Genomic DNA, 24497 nt, shown 5'->3' on the forward strand with positions numbered 1-24497 from the left:
CTTTCAGTTGATGTAATTGCTGCTTTGCTTACTTTGTGGCTGAGCTAGTCATGAGAGCAAACCAAGCTGTCTATCTTGCTCCTTTACATTGATTTTCGCTGGTGACAAAGGCTGCTGCTGGCATCTTTGAAGTGAATGCAATGGGAAATCAAATAGATCATCATCCCACAGATTTGTAACCATCATGCTGTATCACTTTCCTACCAGTAACAGATTTGGAGAGTAGGTACTTTCTTGAATTTCCTGCTTTAACCTTGTCTCCTGGCTACTAGCAGCTCTCTGTCCCTGGCAGGGAAGGTGACACGTGGCATTTTGCTCCCCTTTATGGTCTGAGATGCCCTACCTGCTTGCTCTAAAATAATTACTGATTATTTTAAGTTGAAGGACAAAGCAAAAGCAGCAGCTGTACTGCTAATGGCCAGCTAAATTCAAATGAGAGTTCAGTCCCTGTGAATTTTTTTTGACTGTGCACTGAAGTTTTTAGGGCAGCATTAGAAATCTGGAGGTGGCTTTTATCAGACACTTATTGAATTCCTTAGGCAATTTGCAGTATATTTTATTTATTTTTTATTCTTTTAAATCGAGTTTTCTGAAGTTGAATAGTTTTGCATGTAAAGCTTTCAAATTTAGATTTAAATTTGTGCAGGCAACTCCAGAAAACCAGCTTGCCTTTATATGGGATACAAGCACAAATATATCAATGTGATACCTGTTAAAATGCAATAATGAGGAACTTATTAATGTTCCTCATTTCAATTATTCTCATGTAGATAATTATTGGGATAAATCATTTTCCTGTGGATATCTGCAGTTACTCTGACAGTGGATACAATTTACTATTTCCGTTCCAACTTTTGAGCCAATGTAAATGCTGAATATAGAAGTTATATTTTTGCTTCTGACTCTTTTTCCTTTTTTTGCTGGTGTTAAAGGATTGGATGTCTCCAGGAACACCAAGGTTTCAGTAGCTCTTTTTCCTCTATGATGTAAAGCAAATATTTTTGTCTGAAGGGTGTGATAAAGCCCCAGCTTTACCTGCATGTAAAACTAAGCTTTTAACCATAGGTAAGATGCATAGTAGCTGTCTTTATTTGTTGAAGAAGATGATGATGGGATGAGAGCCTGTGACATAGTTAAGTGTCCTTCATTGCCCCAGTGTGTTTATTTTAACATTTCTGTTTCAGTTTGTACTTTCCTGATCTTCATTTTCTTTTTTTCTTTTTTTTTAACCACCCCACTGTAGTTTTCTTCACCTTGCAGTATCCGATTTTACAGAGATTTTGTTCTTACTCCAATAATTCCTGGCTTCTCCAGAGACTCGGTCTTTGGACTTTTTCATGTGGCTCAGCAGAGTTCTTCTCTCAGAAGAGATTTATGGCTGAGGGAAGATGGTCACATCAGAGGTTAGTTGGCATAATTGACCACTGGGCAGGGATGGAACATCTACAGCTGGTGGAAATTGTGAATAGCAGATGGGCTGGACTGTCAGTACCTAATTGTCAAACCCATGCTTGGAGTGAATTGACAGAAGAGAGGGGTGGAGCCCTACAGAGAACCTTGAAGTCATTTTTTGGTGGGAGTCAGACTTCTTATTCTCTCGACCTCTGCAGAGAGGTCTGCAGAGCTGGGTGTGGTGTGCCCATGAATGCAAGTCCCTCAAGCACAGAGGTGAAAAGGGGATGAAGATCACACTTGCTTCAAGAGCCAGGAGGACTTCATGCCTGAGAGGAGCTTCTTCTATTGCAGTGTTCTCTCACACCAATCATGGCATGCACAGTTTCCTACATTTTGCACTTGGTTGGGGACCTCAGAAGTCCTTCTGAGGAGACAAGAGTTTTGAGGAAGGCAGTTGTGTAGTGGCCATACCGAATTGAATGACCTCTGAAGAGCATTTTGCCAGATTGAAGGCTTAGGGTATAAAGCAGGGTTTCTCCCACATACAACAACAAATTTAGCTTTTTCCTGAAATTTGGGCAGGGCTGTTTTAGTGGGTTTGGATAGCACATAATGCAGCCATCTTGCCCCAGTGCTCCGGAGTTGGATATAGTCTTATTGACAAGAACAGTAGTTGCTTGTTTGCTGCTGGTTTTAGATTGCATGAAATTTTCTAATAATGCAGAATAATACAGGAAGTGATTTATGGCAGGATGTGTGGTTGTAAGGAAGCTCCAGAAATGCACCTAACACCCAAGAAGTATAAACAGCCTGAAAAAGCAGTGTAGATATGAATGTTGTGCTTTATTTAAATTTTCAGAATATTCTGGAGTGACATTTTAGACTGGATTCCAAAGATTGGTGGAATGAGCCTTTCTGCTGGTCCTCTAAGTAGCTCAGTCTAAATTAAGAAGTGGAAAGGCCCTTTGAATTCTTTTTGCATGGCACTGGTGCTGTTGGTGTCCAGGCCATGGGATGTCCAAGGTGGGAACAGACGAGGCTGTGTAGGGGCAGAGCTTTGTGCAGCTGGGGCTGACAGGGCTGTGTGGAGCCAGGGTGCTTTTCTGTGCTCTCGTGGCATTTAAACACTTCCTAGCCTAGGATGGAGTATATATAGAGAGCTCAGGGGATATAAAAAGCATCAAGGCAAAACTGCCTCCCAAAATACCCCAGGAGATGGAGAGTGCTGGCTGCCTCTGGTCCCACCCTCCCTCATCTCTCAGAGGCTGCAGCAGTGCGTTCTGCCGGGACAAAAGTGTTCAAAAGCACCACTTCTGCTGGCTCACAAAACGCTGGAGTGTCCACAGCAGCTGGCAGTGCTGTCAGCCACAGCTCCTGAGGTCCCCCTGTCTGGGCAGGACCCACCTGGCTCCCTGCTCGCCCACCAGTGTCTCCTTTGGAGAGCCGTGTGTGGTCCTGGCCAGCACTCACGTGCCCACTGGGCTTCTTGAGAAAGAGGAATGCAGGAACTTGAGTACCTTTAAAACACAGTGAGTTTGTCAGGGAAACACTTAACTTGAGATCTGTTCCAGATGCTTCTGTAACTCTATAATTGTTGTCATGGTGTACAAAGGGAAATAATGTTGGAGCATCCTTCATGAATTAAGTGCTGGCTTAGAGCCTCAACAAAATAACTTTGTTTTCAGAACTATTTTCAAATATTTACTCGTACCCCTGTACACAACATACTTCACATTTGACTTCAGTCATGTTGGGGATGGAGAGTCAAATGTTTCTGGTTATCTGTGACGATCTCTCTTCTTTTTTTTTCTTTTCCCCTGCATGTGAGTGTATTTTTTATAGTCTGTGTTTATTTGTAAGCACAGAAAAGTTTGGAACTTGGCTAGATTATTAGACTGAAGATAATTAAGAAAAAAAGAAAAAAAATGGTGCCTGGCTATATGTTGGGGATGTGTGTAAATGCTTCAGCAGTCTAAACTAATGGTAACTTTTTTGCCAGATCCTATTTCTCTCATTTTCCTGGAACTGGATTGTTCTGTCTAGTCCTCATATTATGCCATTGATATTTTTAGGACATAAAATACCAAGATTTTTTAAAACTAATTCATTGTCACATGAAGTAAAATGTTCAATAGCTTCATTTTTCTTTTCATTAGGATTTTGAGAATTTTTGTGCCTTGGAAATAATGAGTTGTACTTAAAAAGGAGACACTGCTGTGTTTCTTAAATGCAGTCTGAAAAGTGAGGGCAGGTAGAGCCCTGTCAAAAAGGAGACAAATCCCATTTTTTGCACTATGTGCACATGGACCAGAATTTTCATTATGCCTTTCCTGCACTGGCAGCCTGGTACTCTCTTTAAGATCTGGGATTTCAAATTGCAAGTAAGAGCAGCTGTTGTTCTTTCATTGGAAGTGTCTTATTGTGTTTAATGGTTGTCTTTTTTCTTTTTTTTTTCTTTTAAGCAATTTAGAGTGCACCAGCAAGTGCCCATCTGCTCTGCTAGGAGCCTTTGTCCTGATTTTTACAGCACAAACAAGGTTGATGTTTAAAGCCTTAAAGGAACGCTAGTAAAATTTCAGATGTTGTACCCACTGCTAGCAGCAGATCCTTTCTCATTTAATCTCTTTTTATCAGCACCATTATACAAAAGACTGTTTTAGTCAGCTCTGGGTACAGCATGGTTAATGTAGTTTGGGTTATTAAGGATAAACTTTTTCATGTTAGGAATCAGGAAATACAGTCTTAATATTTACAGTCTAGTACACTGAATAATCTTGTACTTATGTTTTGAATAGATAAGAGAGCTGGGAGTTGGGTTTACAAACAAAGGTCTGAACTACAAAGACAGTTTAATTGTGGTCATTTCAGTAAATTAGTTTAAATCTGCATTTTTCTTCCATACAGTTTCCATTTTGCATACTGCAGGAATGGTTTTTAGTTGCTAAACCTTGCGGAGTTCAAGCTGCAACTGGTCTTAATTACTCCAAGACGATTCTTAGTGAGGATGTAGTGAGGATGAAAACAAATATGTGCAGTTGACATCCTCCTTAAGCATCAGCATTCCAGCCAAGGACATAGATGCAGTGGATTGTTGCTGGAAATCGTCCACTTGGGCTGAATTGGAGCCTCGTGTTTGAGCAGTCTGAAGGAGGCTTTTCAATTCTTGCTTTGACCATTCATAGAAAGATAATTTTGGACATATGTCCACAGATCTCATTCACAAACTTGAGCCAATGCCATTTAATAGACTAGATAGACATGTTAGCTCAATGTTTTACCTGAGCTAACAAGCTCTCAGAAGCTCAGATAAGCTTTAGTGTCTACTTTGCCCAGGGGTTCATGGCAGGGACTTTATGTGGAAAAGAGAGCTGGGGGGCAGGAATTAGGTTGTGTAAGGCTTCTTAACTTCTTAACAAACTACTTGGCTTGTTAAGAGAACTTAAGAGTTACTTGCAAAATCGAAAAGGATTCAGTAACACCTCTGAGTAGAGTAGCAGCATAACTGTGTAATTACATAGTGTTGACATTGCCTTTCAGATGTTTTCCAGATAAGTGAATTACTTTTATTTGCAGTTCTGTCACTGTTGTCTCTGATAAACTTGTGGGCAGCTGCATTCTAGCCTTTGTTCCAGAGCCCGGATTTCAAATCTTAGTTTAGCTTACAAATCTGGCTCTGAGGATGGGAGAATACTCCTGGTGCCCATTTGTCCTTCTCTGCTGAGACCCCACCTGCAGGGCTGCATCCAGCTCTGGGGTCCCAGCACAGGAAGGACAGGGACCTGGAAGGACTCCAGATGATCAGAGGGATGGATGGACCACCTCTCCTATGAGGAAAGGCTGAGAGATTTGGGAGTGTTCAGCCTGGAGAAGAGAGGGCTTTGGGGTGACATAATTACAGCCTTCCAGTACCTGAAGGGAGCCCACAGCAAAGGTGGAGAGGGACTTTTGACATGAGCATGAAGTGACAGTTCAAGGGGATCTGGCTTCCAGCTGAGAGTAGGTTTGGACTGGATATCAGGGGGAAATTCTTTCCTGTGAGGGTGGTGAGGGAGTGGAGCAGTTTCCCAGAGAAGCTGTGGCTGCCCCATCCCTGGAAGTGTTCAGGACCAGGCTGGATGGGGTTTGGAGCAATCTGGCCTGATGAATGGTGTCCCTGCCTATGGCAGAGGGATTGGTACAAGATGATCTTGAAGGTCCTGTCCAATCCAGTCCTGTGATTCTCTGATTCTGTTTCCCCAGTACCGTGATATGAATTTGGTGGAATGCTTGGCATTTTTTTCTGCTGGCAAACTGTTGCACTCCACTGCAGTGTGTTGCACCAGTGCATGGCTGACATCTCTACCTGTCTCACCTGACAAAGCTGTGGGGTCACTCCACAATGGATCTCTTGAGATGTTGTAGCTCTGGGGTATGTGCTGCACGCTGGAGTTTAATTGTGCTGGACTATTTTCTTGTGAGGTGAGACCTTTTAAAACGTGTCCCTTTCTGTGCAGTGAGGATGTGAAACTGTGCACCTCGCTTTGCTGTTTTTCTCTCCCTGAGTACTGGTACATGTTTCTTTACTTTAAAATAAGGGAATTTATTTTTCTCTCTTGAGTTAGCAAAGTAGAACAAATTTGTTTGGAAAGCACTGATAGTTCTTCAGTAAAATTATTTGGAGTGAGGGAAGTCCCTGCATGAACACATGGTCTCAATAAACCCTGGATGGTTCCAAAACTTGAATTGCTGTATCTCTGTTGTCACTGCATCAGGAGGAAATTACTTATTTCTGCCTTCTGACTTCAGGATGCTTCCTAGGGCAAGAAAAAAAAAGCAGAATTTTCTATTTTCTGAGCAGGGGAATTTTTTTTGAGGGGGGGATGTGGAACACTATTTTCTCAATATTTTTTCATGTAAAATCATAAGAGCAGCACTCTTCCCTTCAATGCCCCAGGAAAACCCCACAAGCAGTACAGCTCTATTGTAGTTTCATTTGTGAGATGAAGAAAGCACTGGAATTTTTGAACAGAGCAAATCAGTGCTCTGCCACTGCTGGGAAGAGCACACACGGTAAATCCCAAAGATACATCCTATTTATAAATTAAAAAGAAAGGAGAAAAGCGATTCATAGTATATTCCTGTCTGTATAGGAAGAAACAAGTTATAATGATCATTGTTCCTCTAGTGGGATTATAGAGTCTTGTCTTGTAAGTATCCAACTTAACCTGTTGTCTGGGCTTGTTATTTCTGAAATAGCTATGAGTAATTTTAAGGACCCCTTTTTAACCACTACCTGTGTTCTAAATATGAGGAATAATTGGTTTGCATTGTTTTATTTGATGGAAAATGTACCCTTTGTAGCCAGCTAAGACAAGATGAATTACAGTTTTTTGTGGGGGAGTTTACTGATAACATGCTCTTGTCATGGTGTAGCAGCATAATAAGAGCATTTCTTGTTCTGCAGAAAAAGATTTCGTTTATGTAAAACTTGGTCAAAGCTGAACTGAACATATGTGTCTGGCAAGTGAACTTCCCTGTGTTTCAGACACATGCTGTATTAGGTACAGCAACTAATTCAATTTTCTGTAAAAATATTGAGAGTCTCTATATTTCAATACAGAAAGGGAATGACTGTTTCCTCCTGCTCCCTTTTTTCTTTCTGTCCCAGCAGCCCTTCATTTCCACACATGTGCAAAAGCTCAGAGGTGCAATCTGCTCCTGCATAGATGAAACAGCAAACTGGGATTTTAAATAATTTTGTGCCCTCTAGTTAAACTCTGACAGAAGCCAAGCGTGGCAAATCAGTTTGCTCTTCTCTTCCCTTACTGTTCAGCTGGCTGACCCCTTGCTGCTCCATTTGAACCAGGGAAGTGGAATAAATTCTGAATTTTACTGGTGCAGCCTCAGGGACTGGGAAGCTTCAGAAGGTCCATGGAGAAAAACGAGGAGCTTGCCATCAGCATATTTCTGCTGTGCTGTGAAGCTGCTTCTCCCCTGGTGTCTGAGTCTTCTGTAGTGCATTTGGGATGGCAGTTCAGGGAAAGACCTGCAGCTTTTGATGTAAAATATGGCTATCAGGAAGCTTCAGCCCATAGTTCTGCAGTAAGAACACAGGAGTGTAAGGACTTGGCTGGTTTAGGCAGTCATTAAATCAAGCATGCAATTGCTGATTCATCCTAGCAAATAAACATCTAATTAAATCTGAGTTTTGATGAAACAATAGAAAACGCTTCCTGTACTTGCCTTCAACGATATCCTAGCCCAACAAAATTATTGATTTTGTAAACAGAAATGCCTTTTCCAGCAAGAAACTGGGAATCTTTGCAGTGCATGTGACAGCAGACTGGCATGGGGTAGGTATGTCTGTGTCCTCCTGTGTGACTGTGTAGGAGCTGGTGTCTGCCCTGGCTAAGGCAGCCTGGTGTTTGGGGTGAGAGTGTTTGGGTGACAGACTGATCTGGTTAATGCTGTGGGACTGGGACTCACTGGTTTGTGCTGGACTGAACTCACAGTGTTAGTGTGGATGGTGGTTATGTGCCATCCATCTGGCTGATGTCACGTCAAGGAAAATGGGACTAGTCAAGAGGGAATCCAAACCAAGCTGCTCTTCTGGAAAGCAAGGAGATACTTGCTTCCCTTCCCCACCTTGGTTTATGTGTGTCTTTGATGACATGAACCTGCTCCAAATAGGAGTTTGCTGTTCCTTCTTTAGGCAAAGTCGTGTTTGGCTGCAGGTGCTTATGGTGTGTACAGCTGGCACTGGTCCCTGTCAGTTCAGCTTGGTGTGCCCAGCTCAACCTGGTGTTCCATGGAAAACGTGTCAGGGGACAGGGACCTGTTGCCTTGGTTATCTGCAGCACCAGGGTTCTACCTGCTGCTCTCCTCTGCCACCAGCCTGCATTCCTTGGAGACCCAGCCTTGGGCCCATGCCCATCCCTCTCCTCACACTGCTGGGTTTATTTCACTGCCAGCTGACAGGGGGATGGGATGGGATGGGATTTGGCCATGCTCATCAGGCTTGCTGAAACTCAGAGGGGAGACTTTATTTAGTAGTCTGGATTGGCAAGTGGCATGGTCATCCTCAGCTACAGAGATCCTGTTTTGCACTGGTTGATGGAAAAAAAAGGCAACAGCTGGGTCAGAGGCTCCTGGTAAAAGGCACTTCTTGTTTTCCATCATATTAATGTGAGCTCTAACAAGATGTTGTTGCAATAGGCAGAAAATCAGAAAATCAGTAAATCAGTAGCTGCATTTTTGGCTTTTCTGTACAGTGCTGGGGAATGATCACCACTGGTTTAAAAAAAAATACTATTTTTTTTTTACTTATAGTAAAAGGAAGTGATCAAACCTGATAAAGCCTCCCTTAGAGTGGAAATGTACCATGCTGTGAGAGGGAAAAGAACCAGGCTTTGGTGAGCTGGGAGGTTTTCCAGGCACAGTATTTTGGGAAGAAGCATTGTCTGAACCTCTCTGTAGGGAGGTTTTGGAGTTGGAAGTTCTTTGAACACATCTTAAATCTGCTTTGGTCTGAGAAAGACAAGATTTTCAGCAATAACTTTTTTCTTTTTGTCCAGACCTCAGATTATTGGTCTGAGACAAGTCTCTTGTTAAACCTGCAGTGTATATGTGAGCATCAGAGATTGTTACATTTCCAGTCTACCAGACAATAAATCTCTCTGCCTGTGTACTATGTACTACACTGTATTACACTGTGTACTGTGAAATATTAGCCTGTGTACTGAAGTGTTTTACTCATGAAAATTGGGTGGCTTTGTCCTCTTCCCTCTCCCTTTTTCTCTGTCCCTTCCCTTCTGTAAATGATGGCTGCTTCTTACAAATCAAATGGGCTGATTTGCTCAGCTTTGGGCTTTATTCTGCATCTAATAATGTCCCAGTGGCTCACATGAATAAGGAAGTGAGGAGGCCTGTGCAGGAGGTACCCTTCTGCTGTGTGTTACCACTCAGTGTTGTTGATAAAACTGGTTTCTGTGCTCACCAGGAACACAAAAATGGAGGATATGAATAGGAGCAAAGGCTTTCCATCTGTCTTAGCACACCTCTTTATCCTGGTGTTTAAATTTGTTTTATTTTTTTCTCCCTGATTGGCATTTTTGAAAGAGCAGCTGCTTGCCTGTGAAGGTCTATGCTAGCTGATGCTCCATCAATTCAGCTGTTAGTTTATTCACTCCAGTGGCAGGCTAATCAACCTTTTCTTTTCAAGTGTGTCAAAGTGCTGAACATGAGACAGTTTGTAATTATGGAAAATGAGAGTACACTTTTTATCCTTAGGGCAATTAAATGATTCTGCACCATGAGCTAATACTATAAATAATCTCTTATAGTTGTTTTTCCTGAATGGTGAATTTTCCACTGAGCTTCAGTGGGTGGGGGAATATATATATATATATAGCAAATAGTGATGATTTACAATGTAAAGCCTCAAAGCACTTTCTAAAATCTGCTTCAATTCTTCCTAGCTCAGGTTGTTAGAATTTTCCTACTGAAACAAGCTGTAATTCTTATATTTTCACTGTGTGTCATGAGAGAAAGAGTTTCTTTGCTGTTACTCTGTTTCTGAGCACCCCTCTGCATTCAGGAGAAGAAAGAAAATTAAACAATGCTTTTAAGTAAACTTGAAGTAATTAAATTTCATCCTGTGTAAAATTTATATTAAAAGTACATGCACAATTTACATATTACTGCTGTTCTTTTTAGTCTAGCATGGCATATAGTTTTTGATGAGCCCTGGCCTTTAGCATCCTGCCAGGGTGTGTTTAGACACATTTGGGCAGAAATGAATGCTGGTACCTGAGCAGCTGAACCCTGGTATCAGGACTCTGCTTCATGAGGAATCAGAACAGTCAAGAAAAAAGGTTTTCCTCATTTCCTTTGAAAGTAGCAAATGAGCTGTCAGCCAATAGCCAAGATTAATCAATAGATGTTCTGAAATGGGAACCAAGGATCTCTGAATCAAAGCAACAGCTGGTAAAGAAGTGAATTGACTCTATCAGTGCATGAGAAAAGCAATTGGAGAGAATTTAAAATAGTGTTAACTAGTTATTTTTAATAGAGAATGCTAAGGCAAATGAAAGGAAGAATGAAAGTGATAGCACAAAGAAGCACCAGTTTCTGGCAAATGCTGATCCTGGTGAGTTTGGCTTAAAGGAAAAAGATTGAAGAAAAGCTGCTCCTGTGAAGTAAATTTCTGACTATAAGAGCAAGGTTTTTATAACTTTTGTAATGGTGGGTGCAGTCTGGAGTGTTCAAGTGTTTCAGGGTGAGCAGGTGGGAACCTCACTCCTGTCTCTTCCTGACCCCAGTTAGTGTTCAAGCACAGAGATGCTGTGGAGATGCTGAACATTGCCTGTGCCCTTTGGAAATCTCCCTCGGAGGGCTAGATGCTGTTTCCCTTTGTTAAACTTGAAACATTTGTGACAGATGTGGCCATCTGCAGCTTGTGGCTGGACAGGCTGTGCTATAAAGAAGCAGAGCCTTCTCACTGAGCTTAGGTGTGGGCGGCGTTTCGATTTCAAATTGCTTCTATTCTTAAGCCCTAGCTAAAAGAGAACTCCAGAAAATATTTCTCTGTTTGTTGTGGTCAGGGAATGTCATCTTCCTCCACGAAAACCTAAAAATCAAAGGAGAGCTTATTATAAGGTATGGTAACTGATACTGCTGACACACTCATCAGCTAATTCGAAACACATGGTTTATAACTGCTTTTTAAACTATTCTAAAATTTTACTTCGGCTCTGTAATTGTGAGGTGGCTCAAGGAGTGGTATGTGGTTTAAATCCATGGTTGCAAATGTCAACTTCACAGAGCCATGTCTCTTCATGTTGCTAAAAGGAAAAGGCTAGGATTCTTTGTGGTCTATAGACTATTAATATGGGTTAAACTTAAATGACCTTAAATGAAATTATTTTTTAAACAAATAAGGAATAGCATGAAATTCTATTTTTTTTTTAAATCAGAGTTTGAATTAAAAGACTCAACGTTTGTTTTTGTTTGGATTTTCTGTTATTGTAAAGATAGACATTGATAATAGATAGGAAGGACTGTGAGGTGTAATGTTGTCCATGAAAGTCAGCATGACATCTGACTAGATCTATCCTTTTCTTTGAGATAAAGATCTTTGTTTAAAAAGATTTGACATAAATGTGCTATTGCTTTTTGCAGTGCCAGTAGTTTAAATGGACTCTTGGTTATTCCTCCTCCAATTGGATTGTTGGAACAGTGGCTGAAAAATCAGTGGTAGATTTTTTAACACTTCTACTGGGTCACTTTTGATAGGTACTTCTGGAAAAACTTCTTTTGAAATGAGTTGGCCTATTTTTTCTTTTGTCTGTAGTAGATAATATTTGATACCCTGGTGGTGTATTAGGCTTTGTGGGTTGTGTAGATTGGAGAAAATGGCAGGAAATCTTTGACTAGATTGGATTAAACCAGAACTGGATGAAATCCCCTCTCTCCTCCAACTTCAGAAACCTCATTGCAGTATTAGGCTCACAGTTTTTCTGTGGAGGAAGGAGAAAAAGCATGATTTGGTGTCTTTAACTATGCAGTGCAGGCAGAGCTAATAAATACATCAAGCAGTAAAATATATCTTGACAGGGGCTGTTGAGAAACTTAAATTCAGTGTATTAGAAAAGATGAATGGGTACTAAGCTGATTAACTCGTAACTCAGTATATCAACAGAGAATAAATACTTCCTCTGTGCTTGATGTTGATTTCATTTTTCAGTGTGAAACTACTGCCAAGAAAATGGTTTCAAAAGTGAAAAACTAGTTGATGGCCGAGACTGCTTGAAGGACAAGAGGCACAGAATGAGCCATCCAGTCTGTAAATTTGAAAAGTGTCTCAGAGCCTTATCATCTTGCTGAAAGACAGTTTCCCTCAATCAAACCTGTGGAAATCACAACATTATTGTTGAAGTTAGTCTCACACAGCCCATGAATGCTCAGTGCAGTTTATTTCTTTCATCTTCATCCTGTTGCTTTTAATTTTTTCCTTGCAAAGAGGAAGATAATCTGTGCTGGAATAAGCTTTTCTGAGTGCTGTTGTACTTTTCAAATTGCAAGTATGTCTGCAACAACATTCAAAAAGTATTATTAATTTCCTAAATATGTCTGTAACAGAGTCTGGTAAAGTGTTATTGCTACTGTAGTTTGGATTCCAAACAGTAAAATGGGTGCCAGAAATTGTGTCATGGTCTCTCAGCAGCAGCAAAATATTTTATATTTTTTTTGCTAGTTCTCCAGCATGTTGGCCACATCACAATGTGACTTTGTTGTAATGCTAAAAACATTACAGCCTGCTACTCTCTCATAAACACATTTTCACCTCCAGCTGAACTACTGGGTTCAAATGCTTCAATCAGCACAGCAGTATTAAGGTTTGAGAGATCAGCCTTGCTCGGGGTTCAGCGGGATGTGTATCAAAAGGAGTTAATGACCTTTGATCACGGGTGTTAAGTGGATGGTCCAGCCATCTGTGCAGAGAGGAGAATTGTAATTTAGTGCCTTGGACAAAGCGGGCTGGAGAAAAGCAGTGAGAGTGGTGGATGGAGCTGGGCAAGCAGATGTGCTGCAGGAGAGAAGGTGGGAGGGACACAAAGAGGGGGGAACGAGGGTGTGAGCATCCCTGGCAGGCTCTGGGGACAGAGGGAAGGGTGTCATTGCTCAGGAGCAAAGGAGCTGCCTGGGGGGTATTTCATTTCCCCATTTCCCAAATCTTTCAGAATTCTCCTCACTTGACTGCCTGGGTCTCTTGCAGGGTGGCTGGGCTGGTAACATGATGTGACCATAAAGCCAAACAGGCAAAAAAGACCAAACAAAACCCAAATAAACAAATGTGAGATGAGCCTCATACAGGTGAGGGATGAGGAAGTGATGTTGCACGTGCACCTGGATAGATTGGAGACAACGTGCTATGCTCTTCATAAAATTTTGGGGAGAAAAGCCTGAAGCTAAGGGATAGTGGTAGCAATAAGTATGGACTAATTTTAGCATATGTAGGTTTAATATTTGGAGCTTTCAAGCTGCAGCAGTAGGAGCCTGTAGAAAAGGCCCTGCTTGCATCATGCTCCTGCCTCCATAACTGGGGTCATGGCAATGAGCTTGGTCTCCTATAAAAGAGCTGTGGTTGCCTGTGGAAAAAAAGCACCGTTGTAGCTGTGTTGTCCAAAACAAATACTTCATCTGTTTGCTGTTATCAGCTGAATGTGAAGCTCCTGAACTGTTGTAGAATAAGGAATCAAGTTTCTAAAAAGTGCATTGAACCTGCAATGATTCTGCATCTTGTGTTTACCTGAGAGTTAATTTCTGTTTCTTGTGCGTGGTTTGTTTGCTCTAAATAATAAACAATATCCACTTTTGGATATATATAAAAACACTAAATATTTTACTAGATGCAGTAATCTAACAAAGCTCTTGGTCTGTTGAACAGCTGTTTATTTCATCTAAAAATATGCTGTGTTTGGATATCATATTTTTTCTTTAATTGGGTTATGCACGTGTGCCTTTTTATTTGGATTTTGCTTTTATGTCTTTTTTCCAATTCTACTTGTTTAAGTTTTTCAAAGGGGAAAATGCTTAGTTTCCAGAGTACTTCATTCCATTAATTGAAACATGAAGTTGAAAGAAAATCTTTATTCTGTCTCAAAATTTTTTTTACTACTGAAGAAAACCTAAATATAGTAAAGCATCTGCATTTCTCCAAAGTATACGTTGCTGCATGGCAGCAGAACACATCTGGATTCAAATTGCAGCCCTGGAGTTTCAGGGTTATGATATTCTGAGCTCCAGGAAAAGGCATTTTTGGTACAGGAAATCTGTTGGTTCTCATTATATTCTTTAGGTTCCCTACATGACATCACACTTACTGGGTTAAGAACACAGTTAGTGGGAAATAATTCTGCATATTCATGCACAAGTCTAGCTATACCCAAAGGATTAAAATGCTCAGTGGTTTATAAGGTTGTGAGATTTCTTTTTACTGAGTAGGAATTATGGCTTATGGTGTAATTATTGCTTAGGATTCTCTTCTTTCCTTTATCTTAGAGACATCTTCAGACAAACCATGCCCTGATGTTGCACTGACATTTTTTCAGTGGAAAATGTGACATTTTGTTCAATGAAGGAAGATATCTACACTTCCCTAAAATTCTGTTATTTTGTTTTGACTTTGCTGTCTTTAGGAAAACTTCAAGATTATCTTTGCTTGTTCCTTAAAGAAGTCTAAGTCAGCCTCTGAGAAAAAAATATCCATTTTTCTTCTGTGGGTCTCTATATTTTGAAAAGTGAATGCTTGACCGCTTATGGAACATTAGCACTTGGAGAGTTTTGTTTTTTTGTTGTGTTTTTTTTCTTTTTCTTCCTGGGTGTGCAAAGGACAGATTGTAATCACTGTCAGTGTTTGGTAGTTTGGTTTTTTTGTTTTTTTCTTTAATTCTCAATTGGCTCTTTCTTTCTTTGCAGCTTTGCTCTGTCTGACGAAGCTTACAGGTCTTTAAGGGACCAGGACAAAGACCAATGCATCCTTATTACAGGAGAGAGTGGAGCTGGGAAAACAGGTAAGGAGCAGTTGGGATCTGATGGAAAAGCATTCAGGGCTGTTCAGAGTCCTGCAAAGGGAAGCTGGGGTTGGTGAGAGCTGAGAAATGTCAGTAACCCTTTGTGTCTGGCCATTGCAGAAAGTGAATGTTGCCACACTTGTTGCTGCAGCTGTGGACTCGCATAAAATAGTGTTTTTTCACACTGTCACTGTTGGAGGGTGCCTGGCTTTTACACCACTAATTAGTGGTTTCTCATCAGTCTCATCTGTTTCTGTTCAGAGCCAGGATTATTAGAAAGGTGATTGAGATGGATTGAGTGTTTGGACTTGGATGTTTATTATATCTTATCAAAATTTACAGAAAGCATAACAGCACCTCTAGCTCCTTGCTAGAAGTAGGAAAAATGGCTCCAAGCTGAGCCTGTTTCAAGGCCTTTTAAAGCTAAATACACCAATAAAAGTTTTACACTTATAGTATTTATACTTTTAACCCAATAATAGATTCCCTTGACCCTTAGAGTGACTTTAGACTGACCAATCCAAAGGTAACTACCTAAGTTCCGTGAAGAAACAGGAAAAGAAGATGAACAAGAAGAAAAGACACCACCCAAAATTCTCCATCTTGTCCCATAGTTACCACTATACATAGAAACCCCAAATTTAAAACTCATCACCCAGTGAAAATACACACATCTAACCCACTTCACATTTGTGATTTCTAACTTATTATTCATATTTACAAGTCTTCTCCAAGGCTTCAGGCCCAGTGCAGTGTTTTCAAAGGGGTCTGTGCCAGGAAGCACAGAAAGCTCAAAAATTCCAGATTCTTGAGATCCAACAGCCACCAGGTTCAAGTCCCATGTCGTGTTAGTACAGTGTCCTCATCAGTACCCAGAGTTGTACCAAAGTAATGCTTGACTTGTCACAGAGTATTGCAAGGGCCAGAAAACATTTAGGCTGTCCTGGTAGGAAACTTGAAGACGTGGAAAACTGAATGCTCTGAGTTTTTTAAACTTGAGACTTCCACTTGTCTCTCAATAAACACATGCCTTTAAAAACTGGATTATGCTATTTATCTAAGGAAAAGAATTAACTGTGGCTGATTACTTTCAAAATTTTATCAGCCTTTTGCACACTGTGCTCAGCTTCAGTGCTGAGACTGGCTTGTCTGCCAGAACACTGAGTTTCTTAGGCAAAGCTGACATTTCCTTGAAAATGACTGCTAGTTTTAAAACTGGAAGGTTAGAAACCAAGCGAGGATTGCATAACTGCAGTGCATTTTAGGTAGGCCTTAAAAAAGAAAGAAGCCAGTTATTTTCAAAGATAGCAATTTAAAACAGAGGTGACTTGCAAAAAAGACAGCGGGTAGGAAGGCATACATCTGTTTCCAAGTAATTTGAGAGATTTTTCCTTTGCATCCAAGAATATGTGGGGCTCTGTGTGCTTATTCTGGGCAAGACTCAAAGCAGGTAACAAGAAGTTGTTTTCCAAGACTTTTGTGTACATACAAAGTGCAGGCATCATCTTTGGTGCTCTTTGATTAGTGGCATCCAATTGAGGGGTCTTGAAGTCTTGTAATATAATTCTTATTTCCAGTTCAATGACAGTAAAGCATGTTCAGTAGAAGTGTAGATTAAACAAACCAAGCTCTTACTATTATGACTATTTGAGGTTCTGTCTAGAAGTTCAGACATAAGCAAAGAGTCCTGTACTGGTAGTGCTTAATGTCTTGATTTCCTCACAAACTGTGAATTATCAAGCACCTCATACAACTGTGATGTACACATATTATTGGCTTATTCATTTGAAAAGTGAACCAGAGGTTGAGCTGTCAAACTTCTCTATATGTAAATAATAGATTTAGATTTGCATAGAGGTTTGACTGTTCTGTAATTTTTATAGCCATATGGGAAATAATCTGAATTATTCCTTTTTTATAAAGGTAAGTACAAAACAGGGGGCAGAGAGGGTAGGAGCTAAGTTCCTGGAGTTAAGGAAACAAACTTTTTAGTACAGATACACTATATAACTGTGTTTTAAAATTTTGGTAGCCAGAATATTTGACATTTTGCCCTGGAAGAACTGAAACTGAACTGTTACCAGTTGGGTCTTTTTATTTGTTTCCAATTTTGGCCTTGTTACTCTGCATGTTTTTAACTGATAGTAACATTGGGCAAGAGAATATGGTGCATCACCGGAAAAAATGGTGTATTTATATGTTTTGAAATGGTAGGGTCATAATTCCCTTCCTGATGTCTTTCTTAGGGCAGAGTTCCTAATAAGAGAAAGGGCCTTTATTTCCTTCTGCTGATGTCCAAAGCCTGTATTGAAGTCCTTGTGTGTAAACTATTATAATGGCTTTTTTTTCTGCTTTGGTCCATGTTTCTCCTGGTGATCGAGTGCCTGTGCTTAAAGATGTTGACTGTTTTAGGAAATATTTCAAATTAAATAGTTTGATAATTCCAAGCTCTGAAGGGGACAGAGTCAAAAATGAGAGCTGGATTTGAGGAACAAATAAAGGAGATGGGAGCCTTCTGAACACACCTAGAGCTTTTGCTCCCTGCTTGCTTCTTGTGTGGCAGGTTTCCTCAGTTTCCTCTACGACATGGGATAGTAATATAATGCTAACTAACAAATTTGGTTAAATAGAAAAACTCAAAATCCTAGAGATAAGATCTCATCTGTCTGTTCTTTCCTGAAATGAGCCCCTTAAATATGTAACAGATCTCTGGAGATCTGTTACAAATGTAATGTAATGATTTTTTTTTTTTTAATGACCACAGTCTTGAATTGATAGGGTTTCCAGCTGTTAGTAATTATGTTGTATATCAGCTGGTATTGCCTCAAATTTCACTATCTTGCATCATAGTAACCATCACAGAATCTTTATAAACAAAATAATTTTCCAACTGCTTTTTCCTGACCAGCAAAAACATAAGGGTTGGATGGATTATCTAATCTTTGTTTCTATCATGGGTGATTGACACCCATGTGAGCCCAGCTTTGAGAGTCCAAAAATTATTCCAGACTTTCTTAAAAGCACTTCCAAATTAGTTTTATTGTTTAAATGAATGCTTCACTTTCTCTGGTGGTTTTACTTTCCAGCAGACTGCAGCACATTAGTGATGTTGCAGTTACTCAGTTGCTTGTAGATCAGGGTTGTAATTACATGTATACAAGCATTGTATGTTTGCACTTGTTGTGTATCTGCTGATATAAACTGATTGAATTTTGTGTCTTGAAACTGCCTGAGCCTGTTTATTTTCAGGCTGGATTAAAACATTTCCAATGTGTCAGCAGGGGATAATGTTCTTCCCTTGAAGAATGCCTCTGACTGAGGCTAAATGAAAAAGGAGCAGGTAATGTGCTGTATCCAGTGGTGTCTCTTTTTTTTTTAGCTTGGGTAGAGGCTCTAGGTATTTAAATCAAGAGAATTGCTGGTGTAATGGCATGGGTCTCAGAGCAGGGTATGCTCCTTCTGCATTTCCAGATGGTACAACAGTGCAGGAGAATACTGAAATGAATGTGCTCACAGTTCCTGTCTGGCACTGAGAAAATGGGATGGAGATTTAGTCTGTAAAATCATATTACAGCCTTTTTGCCAATGCTTATCACTGTTTTATTTGGCTCTCACCCACAGAGGCGAGCAAACTTGTCATGTCATATGTAGCTGCTGTGTGTGGAAAAGGGGCAGAGGTTAATCAAGTAAAAGAACAGCTTTTGCAGTCGAATCCAGTCCTTGAAGGTAAGAATCTCACAGAATTTGTGCATATTGCCTGTGTGTGTGCTGGTGTTCCAGCTGAGCTGGTTTGGAAAACTGCGTCTGATGATGTTTCATTGTTATTTGGTGTCCAAAACCATAGGAGATGCTTTATGTGGATACATCTGCAAGGTTTTCTTCAGCTGTGTGTAGGTTTTCTTGAGAAGAAAATGGTTTCCCCCACGAAGGAAGAGCTCAGGAAGTTAGGTCATACTTCCCAGCCTCCTCCTGCTGCTCTCAGAGGGCTTACCCTTTCTGAACCCTGCCTTGATGATGCTTGTCTGTATCAAAAGACTTGACTTCAGTTCAGTTTCTGATTCATTTCCTTCCAAATCATATTATTATAGTCTCTAGTAAACAAACAAGCTCTGTAAGGCATTATTTCTCTTTTAGGAAAAAAAAAAAGGTGAAGAAATGGATCTTAGAAAAAACTAAGACAATCCATATGCATGCCTGTTGTTCTTTGAAACTTATTGTTTCTTGGGTCTGGTGACTGCTGCCATTCCTGCTCTCCCATAAAAGACTTTTTTTTTTTTAAATTAGTAATTTTAATTTAAAGATGTTGGTTGCCAGAAACAGGATTCTTTTTTTTTTTTTCCTAGAGATAGGGTATATGATCCTCAAAGCTTTTGGTTCTGTCCCATTGTCTAATAATTTTCTTCAGAAGTTCCTTGGTTAGCATTGACTTTAGATCTATTGTGTCGATTTCTGGCTCAGTCTTTCCCCGAATTTTCAAGGCTGTTGTGTTGCTGAGACAGTCATTTGTCAAAAGACAGTTTTGCATTATGGCCAGATCATATGTGGTGTTTGTAAAGACTGTTGAGTGTCAACATTATGTTTATTGCCTTGCTTATATGTGATGAATTGGAGTCTATAAGGGACAAGGACTCTGCAAGTGAGAATCTAGGGAAAAGTGAAAAGAAAAAATAAAAGGAAAGGGAATGCAAGAAATTGGGCAGAGAGCAGTGAGGAACTGGATGGTTAAAATGTGGTCTTTGTATACAAAACAGAAATTGTAAGCAAAGACTTGTAAAGAAAGGATGAAATGTTGACATTTAAGAATAATAGAAGTGCTGGATAAGCCTTTCTTTGATGATCAGCTGTGTTCCCCTTAAAGCTGAATGGGGGGATTGCAGCCCTGCATTGTTTTGGGTTCACAGAGAAGAGCTGTGTTGTTTTATCACTGTTCTGGAAGCAGATTTCAGATATAGACAGAAATGGCATGGTGGGTATGGAGGCTTTTCTTGCCAAAGCTAGATTGTTCCCCAGGGACTGCCAAATGGGTTTGATTTCTTGTGAAGCTTCGTTTTAATGCAAGAGGAATCAGGTAGGCTCACTGAAGATTGTCTTATCATTTTAAAGGTACTATTAATGCTGGTAATGCCTGTTTAACTTTTTTGGAGAGTCAGACACTGGCTTATTCCATAAGGAATACAAACTGACCAAGCCTGGCCGCTTATGTAGGTTTTAGACAGAAATTAAGCATTTGTGGTTAGATTTATTTTTCTTTGGGTATGTAGTTCTGTTTCAGTCAAACTGCAGTGCAAGAAAATGATATAAATGTTACATATGCATAATTTATCTTATGGGATTATTTTTATTAAACTACAGTTGCTACTGTAAATTAACTTTTAGAAACAATGAACTTTAGGGAAAACGAAGGAATATGCCTCATGCTTTATAATGGAACATTTGTGCTTGACTCCATGCAGTTATAAATGACTTTACTGTTCAGCACTGTGTTTAAGAAAATGCAGCTCAGAGATTTGGTTGTTGAAAAGATGATTTATTGCACGGCATAAAGATTTTAAAAACAATTCTTTCACTTATCCTGGCCTTTAGGATCAACAAACTTTTCATTTTGGCTCTAGTTCTTTGGTCAAGAATAAGTCTACTCATGCAAGTTTGTGGAAGCCTAAAGGCATGTATTTATTTCTGTCCAAAAACATTGACTTGACTTGATCTTCGAATATATATATATGTGCTGTGTAAATAAATACTGGGATAAATAAAGTCTCTTGTTGGAAGTAGGAATGCTGTACCTAGTGATGGAGGGGACACTCCTGTTTGGCTCCATGTGCTTGGACAATGTGTGAGTTTAAGAGCTTGAATTGTCCCCCAGTGTGAGTTCTTGTCCTGCCTGTGCTCTCAGATGGTGACTGTCCATCTGAATGTAGCCCTGGCAAGTCCTTTCTCAGAGAATTTTCATTGTCATGAAACTCGAGCTAAAGAGATTCAAGCCAAACTATTCAGAAAGCTAGTTTAGGTCAAGCTGAAGATAAACTTTCATTGTAAATCTGAATGATTTCAGCTGATTAATATTCAGCTTGAGGTAGGATTAATCAGTTGAAATGGTGTAAATAAATCCATTTCAAAGAATTGATTAAATTATCCTATGCAAACAATTTTAGAAGTGTCATTCTGTAATTTGCTTACTTCTGGCCTCCAGCTTTTAACACATTCTGGGAGCTAGGATTCATGTCTTTCTCTAAAATGACTTATTTCCTGTATTTATTTGGGTAATAAAATTATGAATTTGTTGAGTCAAAACCCAAAGATATATGCTTAATATGGGTACAGCTTTGTTTTGGAACCATTTCCTCTTGTATGTTTTTCTCTAGCTTTTTTAAACAAGGAAAGTGTTGAGACAAAACTGCTTTGGACTTCTATAGGTTTTTGTAATTTGTGATCATGTCTGTCACACTCTGTCCCCAAGGACTGATGCCCATACAATGAACAGGGCATTGTTTCTCAGAAGTCTGTAATTCCTTTAAATGTATAAGCAGACCTAGATCTTTTAGCACTGGAATATTTTTTTACTGATAGATTTGCTTGTTGCATTTGTTTTTCTCTCCTCCAGCTTTTGGAAATGCCAAAACTGTGCGGAATGACAACTCCTCTAGATTTGTAAGTATTTTCTTCAGTCCTTTTCAAGAAGCTTGCTGTGCTGTTGGTTATTTCTATTTTACCATGTATCAACCATCAAGGCGTCCCTAAAGAGGGAAGGAATAATTTGGGGGGCTGTCTTGTAGCTGTCTGAGTACTGTGGTGTTTGAAGAAGGAGAACACCTTCAGCAACAATCAGAATTTCATTTTGTACACTGGAGCACATTCTCCTTCCCCAGTGTGCTAGTAGGGCACTATTAGAGAAGTCTCTCAAAAGATGTTTCACCTCCTGGCCAAAAATCTTGCTGGCTTCTGATATGGGCATAGAGTTCAATTGAATATTAAAGTAGAGGATAAAGAAGAAAAACAAAATTAGGATGTGGCAGCCTGTGACCGGATGAAAACATGATTACAGTGCAGCTGGATTCTTTAATTTTCTGGCACTGGTGGCTTTAGTGTCAGAGACCATGTGTCCAGCAACTGGTCTGCTTAGCAAGTAGATCTTTCCATGGGATCTTGTTTTTCATTCATATGTGTATTTTTTTTTTTTTAATTACTACTTTAGGTTCCCATTTGCTTTCCATGATGTTTCAAAATGTGTTTGCAACTTTAGTTTTAATAGGTACATTTGTAATGTTATTTTTTTGCTTAAATTCTTTATAACCAGCTGGTTGAATTCAACCTTTTTTGGGCATGAAACTGAATGAGAAACTGTCAGACTTGACAGTTGAGAAAACAGAGAAGTTGATACTAGAGTTGAGAGGTTCAGAAGTGTGAGTACTTACCATAGTTTCTCCTGTGAAAATCAGAAAGCTGAATACAAGCCTGTCATTTGTGTCCAGGAGAGTAATATTGTGAGATGTGTGAAGTTGATGAGAGAAGGGAAATCCATACACTGAGAGAAGGGTGTGTTGTGAGTTAAAGCAAATGGATAAAAGTGCTGGACACTGTGAGACTGGAGAGCTTTTTTTTTTTTTTTTTTCCACTCGGGAGATTTTAGCCCCTTCCCTTCTAATAATTCTCAAGAGCTGATGATGTTCCACATGTCTGTGAATCCACATTCTGTAGCTCATTGCCTCTGATTGTGAACAGAGCAAAGGGTCTTCATCACAAGGGCAGGGTCAAAATTTGGGACTCCTGTAGAGATTTAATTTTTTTTTAATAGAAAGGCTAAGAAAACTGCAGTTATGAGATATGACACTACAGAAGTGATGAGCCCAGAAGTCTTTCCAGGACAAAGTGGAACTAACAGCTATTTTGCCTTTCAAGTCCTTGCTTATAAACACTGAACTAAAAATACTTTTGGAAACACCAAGCTGTCCCAGTCCTTGGGAAATGAAAATTTAATTATCTGATTTAATTTTTTTATCTCTGAAATTCGAATCAGCTATGAATTAACCTTGAACAAGACAGTACGGGAAGGAAAATAGTTTGAGTCAAGCCAATCTTGACAAAATACCCAGCAAATTAGAAAATATCTTCGAGTGAGTCAGTGTAAAGTGCTTGGGTTTTTATGTTCTGTAATAAAAAGTAAAATAGAAAAAGAAACAAAAGCCAATCTCTTTGTACAGGCAGTGAACAAGGAAGTATAAGCACAAGGCTTTTCACTGTGCTGCTTTTGTCTTAGAATCTTAGGTTTGGGTTGGAAGGGACCTTAAAGACCATCTGATTCTGACCCCCTGCATGGTCAGGGACACCTTCCACTGGGCCAGGCTGCTCAGAGCCCTGTCCAAGCTGGCCCTGGACCTGCCCTCCTTCTCTGGGCAGCCTTGCAGTGCCTCACCCCTCACTGTGAGCAGTGTCCTCTCTCAAGTATACACCAGAGTTTGGAATTTGGCTGAATTACTACCAGCAGCTTTTATTTTTCTTAACTCCCTCGCCAAGGCGAGCAGCGCTGCTTTTGCCTTTTCTGCGCAGTCTGTCCATTTTGTCACTGTTAAATGTGGCTGTTAGTGCGTTAAGCACTTGTCAAATAAATTAAAATGGTGCAAAGACCGGGGGTGATCTTGTGCGAAGTGGAGAAGCCGAGCAGAAGCCAAGGCAAGGCGCTGCGCCGGCACGGCTGGGATTGAGACAGCCTGTGCGGCGACAGCCCGCTCATTGTTGCCTCTGGTCTCCCCAGCTCCAAGGGAAGGAGTTCAGCAGGACAAATCCATCACTTTTACAAGGCAGGCACACGCTTGGGGACAGACGTCCCGCGATTGCGAGCGGCGCTCGCTGCCAGCGCGCTCCGGGCCAGACGGAGCGGCTCTCCTTCAGCTGCCTTGGTGCACCCTCCAAGAGCTGCCAGCGAGCAAAGCAGGCTGCTGCAAGATCATTTCTTCCTGCATCCATCAGGAAATAAGCATGGTGATACACCTCAGTGGCTGCAGGGGTTGCTTGGTGTCCTTGGCGCTCCCATGGAAGTTTGTGTAACGTGCGTTTTCTTCGCAGAACCTTAGGAACGGAGCGAGCTGCTGGGTTGCTTTACAGACCCAGATTAAAGCTTTTCTCATAAAAATCCCTGGCTGTGATAATGGCTTAGAAAATTACTCAAATCTTCTGTTTTTCAAAAATCTGACTGGGTTTTGTCAGATCGCTCTTCTAACCTTCCCAACTAACTTGATGTCTTGAGCGGTTTTTCTTAAATCGAAATTATAATCTTAAAATCTGTTGCTTTCACAGGGAAAATACATGGATATTGAGTTTGATTTCAAGGGTGACCCACTTGGGGGAGTTATAAGCAACTGTGAGTATTACTTTTGGTATCAGCATATTCACAGATTAAAATGTTTTGTAGAGAAAGGAAGATGGTTAAATTATTGAGAAGATCAGCTGTGTTAGTCTAATAGAATCTCTCTCCATCACATGATTAATTCTGCTTTTTAATTTTATTGCTGTTGTGGTGCTGAATGATGTACCTTAGAGTAAGTGAAAACAGAC

At 40.2% G+C, this 24497-nt stretch overlaps 1 protein-coding gene across 5 annotated transcripts in view; it reads left to right on the plus strand.

The window, feature by feature from the left end:
* The window catches only part of MYO1B (myosin IB), a 106463-nt gene that overhangs the window by 32727 nt on the left and 49239 nt on the right, over window positions 1-24497 (plus strand). For all 5 annotated transcript variants that reach the window (XM_088167795.1, XM_014880925.2, XM_088167796.1 and 2 more), the window contains exons 4-7: window positions 14854-14948; window positions 18570-18674; window positions 21550-21596; window positions 24240-24303. In XM_088167795.1, the coding sequence (XP_088023921.1) occupies window positions 14854-14948; window positions 18570-18674; window positions 21550-21596; window positions 24240-24303 (311 nt within the window). The remainder of the gene's footprint in view (window positions 1-14853; window positions 14949-18569; window positions 18675-21549; window positions 21597-24239; window positions 24304-24497) is intronic.

This window comes from Sturnus vulgaris, chromosome 7 (genome assembly GCF_052056855.1).
Source record: "Sturnus vulgaris isolate bStuVul1 chromosome 7, bStuVul1.hap1, whole genome shotgun sequence".
NCBI classification, from domain to species: domain Eukaryota; kingdom Metazoa; phylum Chordata; class Aves; order Passeriformes; family Sturnidae; genus Sturnus; species Sturnus vulgaris.